General features: G+C 38.7%; 1 protein-coding gene across 10 annotated transcripts in view; it reads right to left on the reverse strand.

The window, feature by feature from the left end:
* Positions 1-16,301, reverse strand: part of CDH8 (cadherin 8) — a 420,906-nt gene that overhangs the window by 213,049 nt on the left and 191,556 nt on the right. For all 10 annotated transcript variants that reach the window (XM_070063301.1, XM_070063302.1, XM_070063300.1 and 7 more), the window contains exon 4: positions 9,197-9,316. In XM_070063301.1, the coding sequence (XP_069919402.1) occupies positions 9,197-9,316 (120 nt within the window). The remainder of the gene's footprint in view (positions 1-9,196; positions 9,317-16,301) is intronic.

Consider the following 16,301-nt stretch of genomic DNA (forward strand, 5'->3'; position numbering starts at 1 on the left):
TAACAAATACATTAGAAGGATATCCCCACAGGTGAGAATACCATTCTTTGGCTTCCTCCCAAATCCTCCTGTCTACTGGCCTTGTGCCTGATTTATCTGGGGAGAATTCCTGTTCTTCCAGGAGGCTTTGAAGAGACACCACATGTTACAGAAGCAGCCATCCTGCCCTTACCCCACTTATGGCTGTCAGCTTCATAGGAGGGCATGATCTAGAGGTGGTCTGTCACTTTTTTTAAAAAAAATGAGTCAGCTTTGTGATGAGTGAAGACTGTTCATCTCTGACTTGCACTTGGCACATAGAAAAGGTCTTGGTCCCCTGTGATGTTAAGTGTCCCAGGCAATGGTCAAGCCAATGTCTTTCCTCCCTATACTACTACCACCTTCCAAACTTTCAACTACAAAGCTAGTTTAATAGAAATAGGTGTTTTGTATTTAACATTGTTGAACTATTTTTTTGCTATACTTAATGCAAAAATTTTCAGTTGTTCTAAGTGGAAACATCTTTTCAAAGTGTCACAGTTTGCTTCATTCAATATAAATAAATTTTTAAAGTTAATAATATAGGCTTAATTTGTGAATATCAAAAGCAAAAGAACAGAGTATATATATTTTTGATATCATATGGAAAATAGTATTACTACCAGTGTTTTCTAAAATTGGATACTTAATCACACAAAATGTAGACATTCATCCAAAGTCACACATGAGTTAATAGAAATGTTTGAATATCTAAATTATAACCTAACTTCATAGTATATAGAAAATCTTTGCAAATAAAATTTTACTGTTACCTTTGAGGAAGGGAAAACAACTTAATTTCCCAATGTCACCATGATCTCCAATTTATTTCTTTCCCATGACCATGCATACTTTTGATTTCTTCCTGTTATTAGCCCTCATTTAACAGTTCCTCTTCTCCCACATCCTTCATTTGTAAAACTGCCATGAACAGGTTTCCAGGATGCTTCCTCTCATATCACTACCTAGAGAAGACTTTATCTCATCTAATCAAATTTGTTTAGCTGGTATTCACCTTCATTGCTAAATCAGGAACTTTACATCTTCCTCCCCAACACATCCCCACTTTTCTTTAAATTAAAAGATAAGCTTATTTTGGCACAAAAATATCTTGATATTCATTCCTAGTAATTTCATTATATGCACATTCCACGAACTTTGTGAAGATCTTCATGTGTAAATGTGTGTGTGTATTTTGTAATGATAAATACTAACATAATTTATTACTGCATATCTCATAAAACTTGATGTATATTTAGTATCTATTCCATTTCAACTCCAGTACATGGAACATAATTTAAAAATTGATTAAAGTAGAAACAGGAAGGCATTCCCACTTATCAAGGCATATTCTAACATTGTTGGTCTGCCTGAGTTTATCCAAACACATCTCAAAGGTCTGCACTCAGAAAATCCTTTAGCCAATCCCCTTGGCAGTAGAAATGATAATCTATGCAATCATGATTTAAAAGAGTACCTGTGTGTTTGCAATTTATCACTTTGACTAAGAAGGCATAGACATGAGTCAGTTCCACGAAGGCATTGCAAGAAGACTCTATGTATTATCTTGATTTTGCTAAAAGAGAACCATTCATTACATAGATTATTTTTTCCCCAAGGAGTGTTTTTCCTTTAGTTCCTTTTTACAGGTTCCACAGAGACAAATGTTATTTGGATCCAATGAAGAAAGATGTTCAGAGTTTCAAAAAAAGGTCAATGAATTAAGTTAGTTTATTTTTAAGCAGGTCATTTTTCATACTCTCGCTTGCCTGGAGCAAAGTTCAGACAGTCCTGCAACTTTACCCTGGTTTCTTTAGATAATTAAGCATTTATTATTCACTTGCCTTGCATTTCATTTAGACTTCCCATCCTCAATCACTTAGGATGGACTGCAACTACTTTCTCACTGTGGTCCTCAAATCAGTGCTTTTGAAATAAATGTTACATTACTCCCTGTCTGTACCCAAAATGTTATAAATAAACATATGGTATTGGGGGTGGCAGGGAGGGGAAAACAAAACAAAACAAAAAAAGAAAACATTTTTGGAATACAAATAAGCTATTTTCAGCTTTCTGCAGTACAACAATGAATGTATTCACAAAAATGAGCATTCACTTCACAATTACTAATGCCTCACAGCTCTTGCACCACTCTGCCTTCTATGCCTAGAGATGAAGGGGGCCTGGGCCTGCTTCCAACTTACAGGGGTCTCTTCCCAAACCAATGGAAATCCTTGGAGTGAGCTACAATGCTTATAAGTCATGTGGGGATTTAGGAATTGCTAAAATTTAGGATGTGGACTCAGACAGATAGATGGACTTTGAATCCTGCTTCAAATACCTTGGGGAGACAATGTATCAAGTCAGACTCTCTGATCTGCTCAGTAAAACTGAGATGACATAAATACCTCCTTCAAAACCTTGTATGCAAAAAATTAATTAAATTTGACAATGCATGTAAAGCCAATGAACACAATTGTCAAGAGTATAATAAATGTTCAATAAATGAGGCTGTAGTTATGTTCTTGTTGTTCTGTTCCCCTGTTGTCACAACTTGACGGATAATTATTTAACTATAGAAAGGAGCTGTATGCTATTCCCTTTGACACGTTGTTCTTCATTTGTAAAGTGGAGGCAGAAATTATGCCCTTTACATCTGGTTTGATGCTTTGTCAAACCTGGAGAAATGTACCAATACAATAATTTCTTGCATTGATTCCTTGTATTGTGGCTGCTATTAGTAGCAATACTGGATGTGGCTATTGTGCTATCATGGTGACCTCCTGAAGAGGAAGATACATTTATAATCATTTTCCCTATCAACCACGCCTGAACCTTTCTAGTTCTACTTACAATTTAACAGTAAATCCAAGCAAAACTTTATCATGGTCGTAAGGCTCATTTTTGCAAGTAAGAGTAGCATTGTGTTGCCTAGATGCTTAAAACACAGAATGAGATTTGGAAATGACAGGGATTTCAGTGTTAAATGAATCTCAAGCAAGGAAAAACCTTATCTGAGGTTAACATGGTGTTCTTTCCGTAAGAAACTGATAGAAGGAACATGGACTGCAGGGCAAGCTGTCTCCCCTTACTTGTTCCTCTGACATCTCTATGAATTGTGGCAGGCTTTCCTCCTTTTTTCCACTAATGTGTTATTCTTTATTCTTCTCTTGCTTCCTTCTCCATTCCGCCCCGCTGTCTTCTGTCCTCCCTCCATTCCAACTTTCCTTCCTTCTCAGCTGCTGATTGAAAGACATACGGATGACAGTCCCTTTGCAAAATCAACCAATCAGACAGCCTCATGCTTTCCTGGACCACACCTTCTAGTATGGGAACTGACAAAACCTATCTGTAGACCAGTCAATAGATAAGACAACTACTGATTAGGTTACTGTCAGAGCAGCAGATAAACAGAACAAATGGTATTTCTCTCTGTGGTTTAAGCTGATACTTGAAACAAGAGGCAAAGCTCTCCCCAAAGCAGAGAGAATGACATGGTATGGCAACAGAAAATAGTTCTATAAAGGGATAATGTAATAAGTAAGGGGAAAGCAGAACTTATTGGTTCCAAAGTCCAGCATTTGCTTCTTAGCATTCTTGTGAGGAAAAACAAGATACACAGGAATTTCTTCTTTTATTTTTTCTTATTGAAAATATTCTACAACCAAGAATTTTCTTAGAGTGGCCAATGAGCAATCTTTATCTTTAAGGAGAGTATGATTACATCCCATCATGGCCTGCTGAGGAAGCCTTTACTGCAACAACATTGATTATTATAATTCAGGTCTGACCCACACTGGGATAGCCAGAATCCTGGCGTAAAGGGAAATAGAAGATGATCCTACACAAGTGGTAACATCCCCAGGTATTCATCCAAATTTTCTTTTGTAATTTATTTTATTTTAATTTTATTTGAAAGGCAGAGAGAGAAAAAAAGATCTTTTATCTGTTGATTCACTCCCCCAAATACCTGCAACAACCAGTTGAACCGGAGTTCAATCTAGTTCTCTCACATGTGTGGCAGGGACCCACACACTTGAACCATTGCCTACTACTTTCCAGGATATACACTAGCAAGAAGACAGATAAGATATGGAAGAGCCTGAACATGATGTGGTTGTCTCAGGTGGTGACTTAATTGCTACACCAAACACCAGCCTATCAGCCAACATTTTCTCATCCAATTATGCCATACCTCTTCTTGGAGTCATGGACAGATAAATCTTGTAAGTCATCTTGTTAGTTACTCTGTTTTTCTTTTATTTCTTTTTTTATTTATGAGGTAGAGAGACAGACAGAGATCCTATCTGTCGGTTTGCTCCCAAAATGCCTGCAATGGCCAGATCTGGGTCAGAATGAAACCAAGAGATGGAAATTTAATCTGTCTCCCACATCAGTGTCAAGGACCCAATGACTTCAGCCGTCACCTGCTGCTTCTCAAGGTGTGCAGGAAACTGATATCAGGAGCAGAGCTAAAAGTTGGAGCTGGCACTCAAATATGGGATATTGGTATTCTCAGTGGCATCTTAAACACTAGGTCAAATCCCCACTTCAGGTGCTCTATCTTATGTAATGAGTCTCTGCTTGTCCCAGAAATTTTGATATAATTTGAATTAGTGGACATTCTCCTTTTTTAATATGTCAGTCATTTTTAGAAATAAATGTAGATATTCATATTCTGTTTAGTTTATTCAACAATCATTGCTGATCTTGCATATTACTATGTTTAATATCATATGAATTGATTTGATAGAGTGAAAAGTTTTCTCTTTGGCTTTAATGTACATGGCATATGGGCCATAGAGGCCCATGGCTAGGGTTTTCATTCAAAAAAGAACTTGTGGGATCAGACTGTAGCATAGTGGGTAAAGTCACCGCCTGCAGTGCTTGCATCCCATATGGGCGCTGGTTTGAGTCCTAGCTGCTCCACTTCTGATCCAGCTCTCTACTATAGACTGGGAAAAGCAGTGGAAGAAGGCCCAAGTCATAGGGCCCCTGAACCCACACGGGAGACCTGGAAGAAGCTCCAGGCTCCTGGCTTTGGACTGGCCCAGCTCCAGCCATTGTGGCAATTTGGGGAGTGAACCAGCAGATGAAAGACCTAGCTCACTTGCTCTCTCTGCCTCTGCCTCTCTGTATATCTGCCTTTCAAATAAATAAATAAGTCAGAAAGAGAGAGAGAGAGAGAGGGGGAGAGAGAGAGACAGAAAGGGAGGGAGAGAGAGAGGAAAGGGGGGAAGAAGGGAGGGAGGGAGGGAGGAAAAAAAGAAACTTTTCCAACTGAGAATGCAGTTAGCTGGGACTTTCTGGCTTACGCATCTTCAAGACTGACCTCAGGATTCAAGCCAAGGCTCTTCCCAGGCACGAACTGGTCAATAACTGAGGTTGGTGGATATTTTATGTTAAACGTGGATCTCTTTTAAGGGTAATCTTTGCTCTAAAAATCCCCATGGGTTTGGCCGAGATATTGTCAGATCCGCACTGCTTTATGCTGCTTCCTCCCCAGCTTCCTTGATTGGGTATCAGATCTGTATCTGATACGAGAGACAAGCCTCTTTCCTGCTTCTTTGATCTTTCACCAGCCTAAACCACCACTAAAACACTCGCACCCCTAACCCTCACAGCCTCTGCTTCCCAGAGTACCTAACCCGTCTGCATCATCTGATCACCAGGAAGAGGGTCTGCATTCCATATGCTTACAAAACTAAAAAAATTCCAAATGTTCAACAAACTTTGTCTAGCCTTTTTCATATTTTTCCAACACAAGAATTTTAAACAGTGCTATTACACTTCTCTCTCTCTCTCTCTCTCGCTCTCTCTCTCTCTCTCCCTCACACACACACACACACACACACACACAAACACACACACGTTTATATAAACCTCAGAAAATTTTAGAGATAAAAGTCAAATTTAGATTCTATGGGAACAATGAACAAATACTGCTTTCATTTGGACACAATGAACAATTATGCAATTACAAAAAATGCTTAGATTTTACTCATACATACTTGTTTCAGTTAAAGAACTTATGCTTCCTATTTATTGATTATTGAGCTTATCCTCTCATTCAATCAACATTTAAAAGGCAACTATTGGGGGCCAGTGCTGTGGCTCACTTGGTTGGTTCTCCGCCTGCGGTGCCGACATCCCATATGGGCGCCGGATTCTAGTCCCGGTTGCTCCTCTTCCAGTCCAGTTCTCTGCTGTGGCCCGAGAGTGCAGTGGAGGATGGCCCAAGTGCTTGGGCGCCTGCACCCACATGGGAGACCAGGAGGAAGCACCTGGCTCCTGGTTTCGGATCTGCGCAGCACCAGCCATGGCGGCCGTTTGGGGAGTGAACCAATGGAAGGAAGACCTTTCTCTCTGTCTCTCTCTCACTGTCTAACTCTATCTGTCAAATCAATTTTAAAAAAAGAGAAAAAAAGCAACTATTGTGTAAATTCTTCTTCAAGTATCATTTCTTTCCATTATGTTAATCACAACAGGGCCAGAATATGCTTTCTAAAATATAAATCAGGAGGCCAGCATTATAGCATAGGGGGTAAAGCCACTACCTGCGATGCCAGCATTCCATATTAGGGCCAGTTTGAGTCCTGGTTGCTCTGTTTCCAACCCAACTCCCTGTTAATGCTCCTGGGAAAGCAGTGGAGCATAGCTCAAGTGCCTGGGCCCCTGCACCCACAAGGGAGACCCAGAAGAAGCTCCTGGCTCCTGCTTCAGCCTGGCTTATCCCTGGCTGTTAAGACAATTTGGGGAGTGAATCAAAGGATGGAAGACCTCTGTGTCTCTCCCTCTCTCTTTCTTTATAACTCTGCCTTTCAAATAAATAAGATAAATCTTTTTTAAATAAAAGATAAATCATACAATTTCATATCTGTCAAATTGTAAATGATAAAGCTCGAATAGATGTGTGGAGAGATACTCAATATACTAGACAGAAACATAAATAAGTGCTGCAAATGGCAATATGTGAAAATGAAATTTAAAATTACCCGAATTCTCTCACTTAGTAGGAGACTTTTATTATCAATATCTCATAGTAATTTATTCTTTTTTTAAATTTTTTTATTTTTTATTTTTTGACAGGCAGAGTGGACAGTGAGAGAGAGAGACAGAGAGAAAGGTCTTCCTTTGCCGTTGGTTCACCCTCCAATGGCCACCGCGGCCGGCATACGGCGCTGATCCGATGGCAGGAGCCAGGTGCTTCTCCTGGTCTCCCATGCAGGTGCAGGGCCTAAGCACTTGGGCCATCCTCCACTGCACTCCCTGGCCACAGCAGAGAGCTGGCCTGGAAGAGAGGCAACCGGGACAGAATCCGGCGCCCTGACCAGGACTAGAACCCTGTGTGCCGGCGCCGCAAGGCGGAGGATTAGCCTAGTGAGCCGCGAGGCGGCCAGTAATTTATTCTTAAAATATGCATTACTGAAATGGCACCATCTTACTTCATTAGTTTATATTAAAAAAATGTCTTCCAAAATGCATTGTGAGTTATTTGCAAGCTGAGCCTGGGTTTGATATTTTTCTCCTGATATTTAATTCAGTGGTTGTCACATAGTGAATGCTCAATGAGTATTTTTTGGATGCATATTTATATTGAATTGGGAATGATGAACAAAAAGATCCCAGGGAACAAATAAATGACCAAAGACCAAAGCAGAATGCTATTGAACTTTACTTAGAAAATTAACACATATCTGTCTTATAAAAGCCCCTGGATCATCATCTTTATCTGAGAAAGTGAAGTATCTTTGGAATTAGTTGAGTCCCAACTCTGCCAGCCTGCAGGGCCAGCATCCCATATGGGCACTGGTTTGAGTCCCTGCTGCTCCACTTCCTATCCAGCTCTCTGCTGTGGCCTGGGAAAGCAGTAGAAGATGGCCCATGTCCTTGGGCCCCTGCCCCCATGTAGGAGACCCGGAAGAAGCTCCTGGCTTCAGATCAGCTTAGCTCTGGCTGTTGCAGTCATTTGAGGAGTGAACAAGCAGAATTGAAGACCTCTCTCTCTCTCTAACTCAACCTCTCTCTGTAACTCTGTCTTTCAAATAAATAAAATAAATCTTTAAAAAAATTAAAATAAAATGCATGAGTTTCACTGAATTTTTAAAAAAGGCATAGAGAGGCTTAAAAATTTTAATTTAATTAATAATTGACTAAGTAGCAAATCATGGAAATTTATCTCAATAATGCTAAAAATTAATGGAATCAAATAAATGACTACATAGTATATATTTATATTTATTTATTATATGTATCTATATTGAGTTTTTCTCTTTATTAACGTTCAGGCAAAATCACCAGATATAGAATATGAATATAATCAAAACATACTCTTTCAGGAATCATTGTTCTTAATTTCTAAAAATCATATCATCCTTAATAATAAATTGAATGTGCTATGATAAAATCCCATAAGGCTGAAGACAGTCTGAAAAAATATATTTACTCTTAATATATTCTTAAGAGGACATATTTTCATTTCTAAAAGTTATTAATTTTATGAAATTATTTACCAAATCAGTAAAAAATTTGCTTACTTTTAAAATAACTTATGTTATGGATTATAAAATCTGTATCACCAGACTATAGGATATTGGCTAGGCTTAATATTGTCCACAATAATATCATCATATGAACTCTAAGAGGTGGGTATCAGTATTGTCTTTTATAATGAAGAATCTAATAGAAAAAGTAGCATTCAACATGCACTAAATGATTGCTATATGACACTCTACATGTTTGGTATTTACTGCTTTATCATATCTTTATTGTAACACTATGAGGTAGCTTTCATACCCATTGTATAGATAAATAAACCAAAATTAAGAAAAATAAATGCTACCTATCAAGAATCACAGTCAATAAGTAACTGAATTTGTACTTAATCCTGATATTTAAATATACCTGACATATAGGCAAATTTTTCCCATTGTTCCAGGATGAAAAATTATGAGAGACCATCTAGGAAGTAGGTATATTCTGCAGAAGCTCTATAGCTTGTTTCAATCAGTATCAACGTGATTGTGGGGATTACAATATACCTCACATTGCTCATTCAAATATCACAGATACAAGCAATGAACTACTTAACCATAACATTTCATAACCCAAATCCCAAGAAAAGTGTTTCCCTGAAGCAAAAACATGGCAAATCAAATTCAGAATTTAAGCCACAAACCTGTTTCAGGCTCAATGGAAAAATAAGGCTGCCCTTCCAAGATACTGTAAACCAACTTTGCACTGTTTCCATAAACTGGGTCATCAGCATCGGTAGCTGTTACATTAGTGACAGAGGTACCTAATTTAAAAAGACAGAGAAAAAAGATATAATTAACACATTATTTTTTGCCAAGTGCTAAATTTTACCAAGCATACAGAAATCAATGCGTGGGAATAAAGAAGAAATGAAATCCCCAAGAGTATTGGTATAACGTGCTCTGTCATAATTTCAACACTATCCAAGGCTCTTACAAGAAAGAATACTGCTAGGCTGAAGTACTACACAAAGACAGTCCTTTTAGCATCTGTATTATTTAAGATTCCTTTGTAGTTTTCATTTTAAAGACACCTGTTAGATTCATGTGTGCTTGGAGAATATGTAAAGGAATCATATCAAAGGAATAGGAAACACAAGGTTAATAATATAATATAGTATGTAGCACTTAAGTTTTTGCAAAGGCACAACTGAATGTATCTGGAAAAAAGTGGCTGCTGAAAAAAACTGTACAGAATATCAAAGGAATATTTTATTCCATCATTTTTATTTCTTCAGAATATAAATTAGATTGGAACTACCAATTAATCAGCATGCTAAGGTAATTAGGCCTATGGATAATAGAATCAAAATCTCTTTTTCAGATTAATCATCTCTCTTTTATTCATTCATTCCCTCAACAATCACACACATATAGTTTGCCTAATGTAGATCATATACACATATACACACACACACACAAATATGAACAAACTTTCTACACACAAGGAGCTTAGCTTGATGATGGGAGTGAAAATAATGGGACAAATAGACAAATTCAGCTGAATGTAATTGCCCCCAGTATGTAACTTTCACATAGTGTAACACAGGTGACATGGTCAGGGACAGCTTTTAGACAGACTGACTTTGAGTTAATTATTAAGGAAAAGTAGAGTTTAGCAGAAGAGGGGCAGGGAAGGAATGTCAAGTAATGTGTCAAGCTCAAGTACAGGTGAAACAATACGAAAGGCCGTAGAAAACTATAAAATGGGAGAAACTGGAAAAGCTTGGAGTTGCAGCAAGAACCATGTTCTGTCAGAGTGGAGACCCTGTCTTCTCCTTGAGGGAGGAAATATTAGACATACAACATTCATTAAACATATGTGTGTATGTGTGTGTATAATTAAAAACTGCTCTTTGAACAAATGGATAAGTGAATACATTGATGAGGAATGGTAAGTGGATGTCACTGACCAGTTTCCAGAAAGCAAATTCTGAGATAGATTCCTTGCAGAGTTTTTATTGAAGAGTGGACTATCATCAATATCTGCAGGGAAGTGACAAGGACAGGAATGGACAGAAGGAGCATTTGGACTGTCATATGGCCGCACACACACACACACACACAGGCTGTGGATTCCAGTAGGGCTCTAGACTGGGCAGCTCACTGAGGAAATGAGATCAGGCCTTTGTATTCTAGCACAAACCAGTCATAGAAAGTGCACTCCTGAGACTGGGTGTGGGCCTTGAGAGAGCAGATCCCTCAACCAAGGGCAAGCACAAAGTTGTGACATGGATCACCAGCCCTAAGCTGTCAATCATCTCCAATAACTGGAGGAAGAGTGTTTCACTATCAAAGGGGGTGAAGGCAGTGTCTGAGCAGCCTACCTCAGTGGTTACTGAAACAAAGGAGAGCTCCTGTGGTATTCCGGTAATAAGAATTGTGAATTATCTTCACTATACAAGAAAATGCAATGATAATATTTGTTGAGCAGTTGATAGTCCTATTAAATTAGAATTTCCACTCAGAATAATGATTCAGAGGTTCTACAATATCTACACTCAGTGCAATCAGTGCATTCAAATACACTCAATGCCTCTTTTGTAACGCATTCACCAGACATTGGGAGCAATGCATATATATTTTAAATTAAGACTCATGTTCACAAGTAACTCATCAACTAGCTAATGAAAATGAACACATGAAAGTACAGTGTATGTAGTATTCAAATATTAGAAAATTTGGAGGCAAAACCTTGCTATTGAAGAGAAGAGAGTGATATAAAAGTGCAAAATAACTTACAAGGAAAGACAACAGAAAAAGTCAGCTTGCAAAGCTAGGACTGGAGATCCAAGCTGAGAATAAAATATAGGGGGCATCCGAATGCCAGGACAAGGGGTATTAGCCTTACCCTGTAGGAAATGGCTAAGGTATATCAGCTAAAGATAATCCTATGTGTGGGCTGCTCCCTCTGGTAGTATACCCAGGTACATGTGTATAGAGATTAGGAACCCAGACTAATTATGAAGTTATAGCAGTAGTCAGGGTACGAGGCGACAAAACTAACACTAACGGCAATAAAAGTGAATATCATTCTTAATTGTCTGGTTTTCATCCTTGTAGTAAGATACTGAACTGAGGGTAAACTGTATGAACGGTTCCTTCCAGAATAAGATGGAGGGGCCCTTGTGGTGTTTTAACAACTCTTCTCGGGGCCAGCATTGTGGCATAGCCAGTTAAGCTTCCACTTGTGATGCTAGCATCCCATATGGATGCCAGTTCATGTTCCGGCTGCTCCACTTCTGATTCAGCTCCCTGCTAATGCTCCTGGGAAAGCACTGGAAGATAATTCAAGTGTGTGGATCCCTGCCATCCATGAGGGAGACATGGAAGAAGCTCCTGCTTCTGGTCCAGCCTTGGCTATTGCGACCATTTAGGGAATGAACCAGAGAATGGAAGATCTTTCTGATCTTTCTGTCTCTCCCTCTAGGTAACTCTGCCTTTCAAATAAATAAAATAAAACTCCTCTCAGGCAATTCTCATGTAATGTCATAGCTCAAAATGCCTGTAAGTGGAAAACAAACTTCTAAAAATACAACTTCACTCTTTCTCTCTAGAGGATTTCTATTGTGATTACTTTGAAGAATTCTTATTCAGATGTGTTTGTAAAGTCTTTTTTAAACCATTCATAGTTGACAAAGAGCCATGGAAACTGGTTCTCATTAAGTGGAAGATGGAACACTTTCTGGAGAGTTTACTGTTACAGGACTGACGCTAATCATGTCTATTTTTGTGGATTATTGTAAAGGGCCAGATTTCTATCATTTACACAATCTGTGATGTAGTGCTTTCATATGCACAGTTGATCCTTTTTACTCTGCGAACCTCAGACTCTCATGTGAGGATCAAATGCCTTAATGGGAAGTATAGAAATGTGGCTGAGAAGATAAATTTGGAGTCAAACTGTTTTGAACCAAAACATTTTGTTTTATAATCATTCTCCAACTTTTACTAATTCTGATCTGTTGCCAAATAACAAAACTTTTCAATAATCTGTAGAACAGAAGGTCATAGTTGTTACATCATAGACTCACTAAGATAATCAAATGTAAAATGATAAAAATCATTTAGGCAAAGAATATTGAAGAAATATTGACACTTTGTATTTGTAGGAGCTTTCAGTTACTAATGGTCTAAGTATATTATATCTGTGTATAAGGGTGAGGCTGAAAAATAAACTGGTCTTTTACAACTTTTAGTGAATCTTTTAATTTATTATTAAGTATAATTTTGCCTAGTGATTGTAATTACAGTGTATTTCCTTACACTGGGAGGAAAACACAAAGGGATCATAACAAATATAATGATATGCCCATATGCTTGATAAGAAAGTGATTCTATCTGTAAAATTGCCCAAAAGAAGAGACACACATACAATCTCATATTCCTCCACTCAGCCTATTTCACCTCACTTTCTTCTTTGGTATAAAACTGCTCTGGGCTCAAAAATGAAGTGCTTAATGTAGTAAGAACAAAGCCAGGCACCATATCAGTTACACATTTCTCAATGCGATTGAACGGAGGACATGGAAAGGAAAGCCACATTTCCCAGCCCATGCAAATCCTGCATGATTGCCAAGATGAACTACCTGGCTAGAAACTGCAACAGGGCTGGGACAAGCGTTTACCCACATACGCATCCAGGATATTTATTTGTGATGTTTGGCTTCCCAGAAATCCACATGCTTCAACCTTAGTCAGCTAGAAACAAAAAGGTCGCACTGCCTTCTGTCAAGGCTGATATTTCTCCTAATAGTGACTCAAGATTTTGATGCACCTGGACCCTGGAACAGATGTGTGAGGTGGTTTTGTGGATGCATTTATTGAGTGATTGCCCAAAATGGGGGAAAATGGATGTTTTGAGGTTAATCTTGCAGCAGAAAAGATTTCGAGTCAAGCTGCAGTGCGTAGGCTTCTCCATGGAAATGCATGCAGAATGCAGACCACGGAGGCAAACTGAAAAGTGTAAACCTGGCAGGATAATGATCCTTCAAAGCAGCGAGTGTTGGTGTGTGATAAATAAGAGCCTGAGTAATACCCAGGAAATATAACAACCAGGATTCTCTGTTTGTGTTTTCATTTGGAACTGTTTTTGTCCCTTTGTCGAGGATACAAGAGACTCATTTAGCTCGTGACTATAAATTTGACACTGTGCCATTTCTCCAAGAAAGCCCCTATTATAATCCAACTTGATGCTGATCCTAATTATAATAATATAGTTGTTGTTTTTCCAGCTGTTGTCAACAAAAAATGATCTCTGTCACCACAATTCAGTCTGCCAGTGTCAAGGCCAGTATGAGAACGTCAATTCCAAGGTGAATTCTGCTTTTAACTAACCCATTTTTCTGTATTTTGTTTCTGGGTTAAATGAAACTTGCCGGTGTTTTTCCTTGGATTTTAATTAATAAAGGGCTTATAGTGTCACTTGCCTCTTACTATACTTGAACGTTTCCTCCCATTGGCTGTAGGATTCGTGTATCCCCCCCCCCCCAATAATGACAGCAGGCACTACAAGCAAAATTAACCATCGAAGATATTATACTGCCAGGTATGAGGTTCCAGTTTGCTGACAAACTAAGATGAAAGGCCTTCGGGAAAATAAGACATTGGGGTTTGGATAGTGCAGCTCTGTTAGCTAGTCTATACTTTTTTTATGAGCAAGTCAGCACACCAATTCTGCACATTATTCAGAAAGAAAAATGCTGGTGCTGACACCTTGAGCAAGGAAACAAAGGTTTGGTGCAGCGTGAAAATGTGCACACTGGAAAAGCTGAAAGTCTTACAATGAGAAGAACACAAACATAATTTGCAAAGAGTCATTTGCAATACATTTTTATAGAATAAGCATTCCAGTATCAGGGTGGAGGGGGAGCATAAAGAAGCAGAATCTTTATAACAGCAGAAGTTCAGACAGGCATGCATTCTTTGCCTCCTACTATTATCTTCAGACTTCTAATCTGACCTTTGAACTTCTCTGTCTCAAGTTTCGTATGTGCAATGCATGAAGAGAGTGCCTGGCATTATCATCTGAAAATGTCTTAGTTAAAGATTCACACATCCCAAAGATCACAGGCTGAACAGGTCACAGCAATAATGCAGCCCCCTTCATTATTTTAATAAAACTAAACCTTCAACCCAACTGCTCTCATCTTCCTTATCAATTTCCCCCAAGTGCTATGCAATACACTACATACTGAGGCACCCGTGTTGCCATAACAACCTGTTTGGGTTGCTGTTGAAGAGCAAGACAATAATTTAATAAGATTTGCATACCCTGTTGAAGTTTAAATAATCATGTACTAGAAGCTGAAGCATCTGGCCCTGGATGTTTAAATGCGTCGTGCCAAGTGCATTAATTTTACTTTATGAAACAACGCTCTGGGATGCCTCTGTCTTTGAGCAGCAAGGTGTGTACTTCTAGAGTTTCTTTGCTTTTGTTTGTTTGTTTGTTATCCCACAAGTTACTACAAAGCACAAACCTGGTGTGCTTAGGGGGAAAGCAGAGAAATAAGTGCAAACAGCCAATGCATTTTTTTCTTTGCATCTCTCTATCAGATACCGTAGTCTTCAACATTCATTTCTCCCGATGGGCCTCAAGCAAATTCTCCCAGTGGGAAACATGGCCTAAATCCTACTACTATTTTTCAGTTTTGCTACTTAATTATAGAAAACACATGCCAAATATCCGAACCTCCAAGGGATGCCTCAGGAGTCTTGCAAGAGGAGGAGGATTAAACATGGATCAGCAAAAATTATGGCTTTTTTTTATTTAACCCTATAAGAGAATACAGGAATTTCCACCCCAGTGCTCAAAAGTGCTCAAAAATAGTGAACCAGACTGTCTGATGGTTCAGCTGCAAGCAGGAAGACAGGAATTCTGCTTTCTCCCAGGAACTTGGGTTCTGAATTATCGTTAACCAGGAGCATTATGTTGGGCTGATAACACAAGCTCACACCCTTTTTTTTTTAGTCAGTAATTGATCCTGCCATTAATAAAGGCCAATGAAATAAGAGGCAGAAGTAAGGTAGTACGGGCTCCCCATTTCAGTTTTTTTTTTAAGACAAATACCACTCAATGGAAACCTAATGATCAGGTCTCCCTTCCTATCTTTTCTCACAAAGATGGGTGTTCTCCTCCTATGCCAAATCGCTGCCCATACTGAAACATTGCTGCCAAACTCTGCACGCTCCAAACTGAATTTATTATGGGAAAAGGGAAAGATTCTTAACTGCAGGCAGGCAGGCAGAGGGACAGCTCAGAAATGAGTCCTGCCATTTTTCTGGCCCCACGTTTGGGGATATAAACTGGAGAAATAAAATTATTTCCATATTTTATTTTGGAGATTTAGAGAAATAAACAGTCTTATAACTTAATGAAACACCCAGGCCCACTGAACGGTGTGTTTTTGAAATGAGCAAAAACTTTATGAAACAATTAAAACACTTCAGAAACTGCATTTGCACACACAGATGTCTTCTATCCATCTATGCATCATTGCAGCAAACATCTGTAATGTGCATTGGGTGAGGGAAATAGAAAATATTGTATAAAAATGTGTAACTGTAAAATCTCAGCCATGTTTACTATGCACAGGAGAAAAGCACCTTCTGTGTCACTCACAAACAACACTAGCATGGTGGCCTACCCACTGTTTTTGCAAACAGATAATGAGAACGATTGGAGGCCTGGTTGTGAAAACTAACAAGCTGCCTGTTTTACAGTTCAGTATGCGTAAATAAACCCTTTCA

The sequence above is a fragment of the Oryctolagus cuniculus genome, chromosome 18 (assembly GCF_964237555.1).
Source record: "Oryctolagus cuniculus chromosome 18, mOryCun1.1, whole genome shotgun sequence".
NCBI classification, from domain to species: Eukaryota; Metazoa; Chordata; class Mammalia; order Lagomorpha; family Leporidae; genus Oryctolagus; species Oryctolagus cuniculus.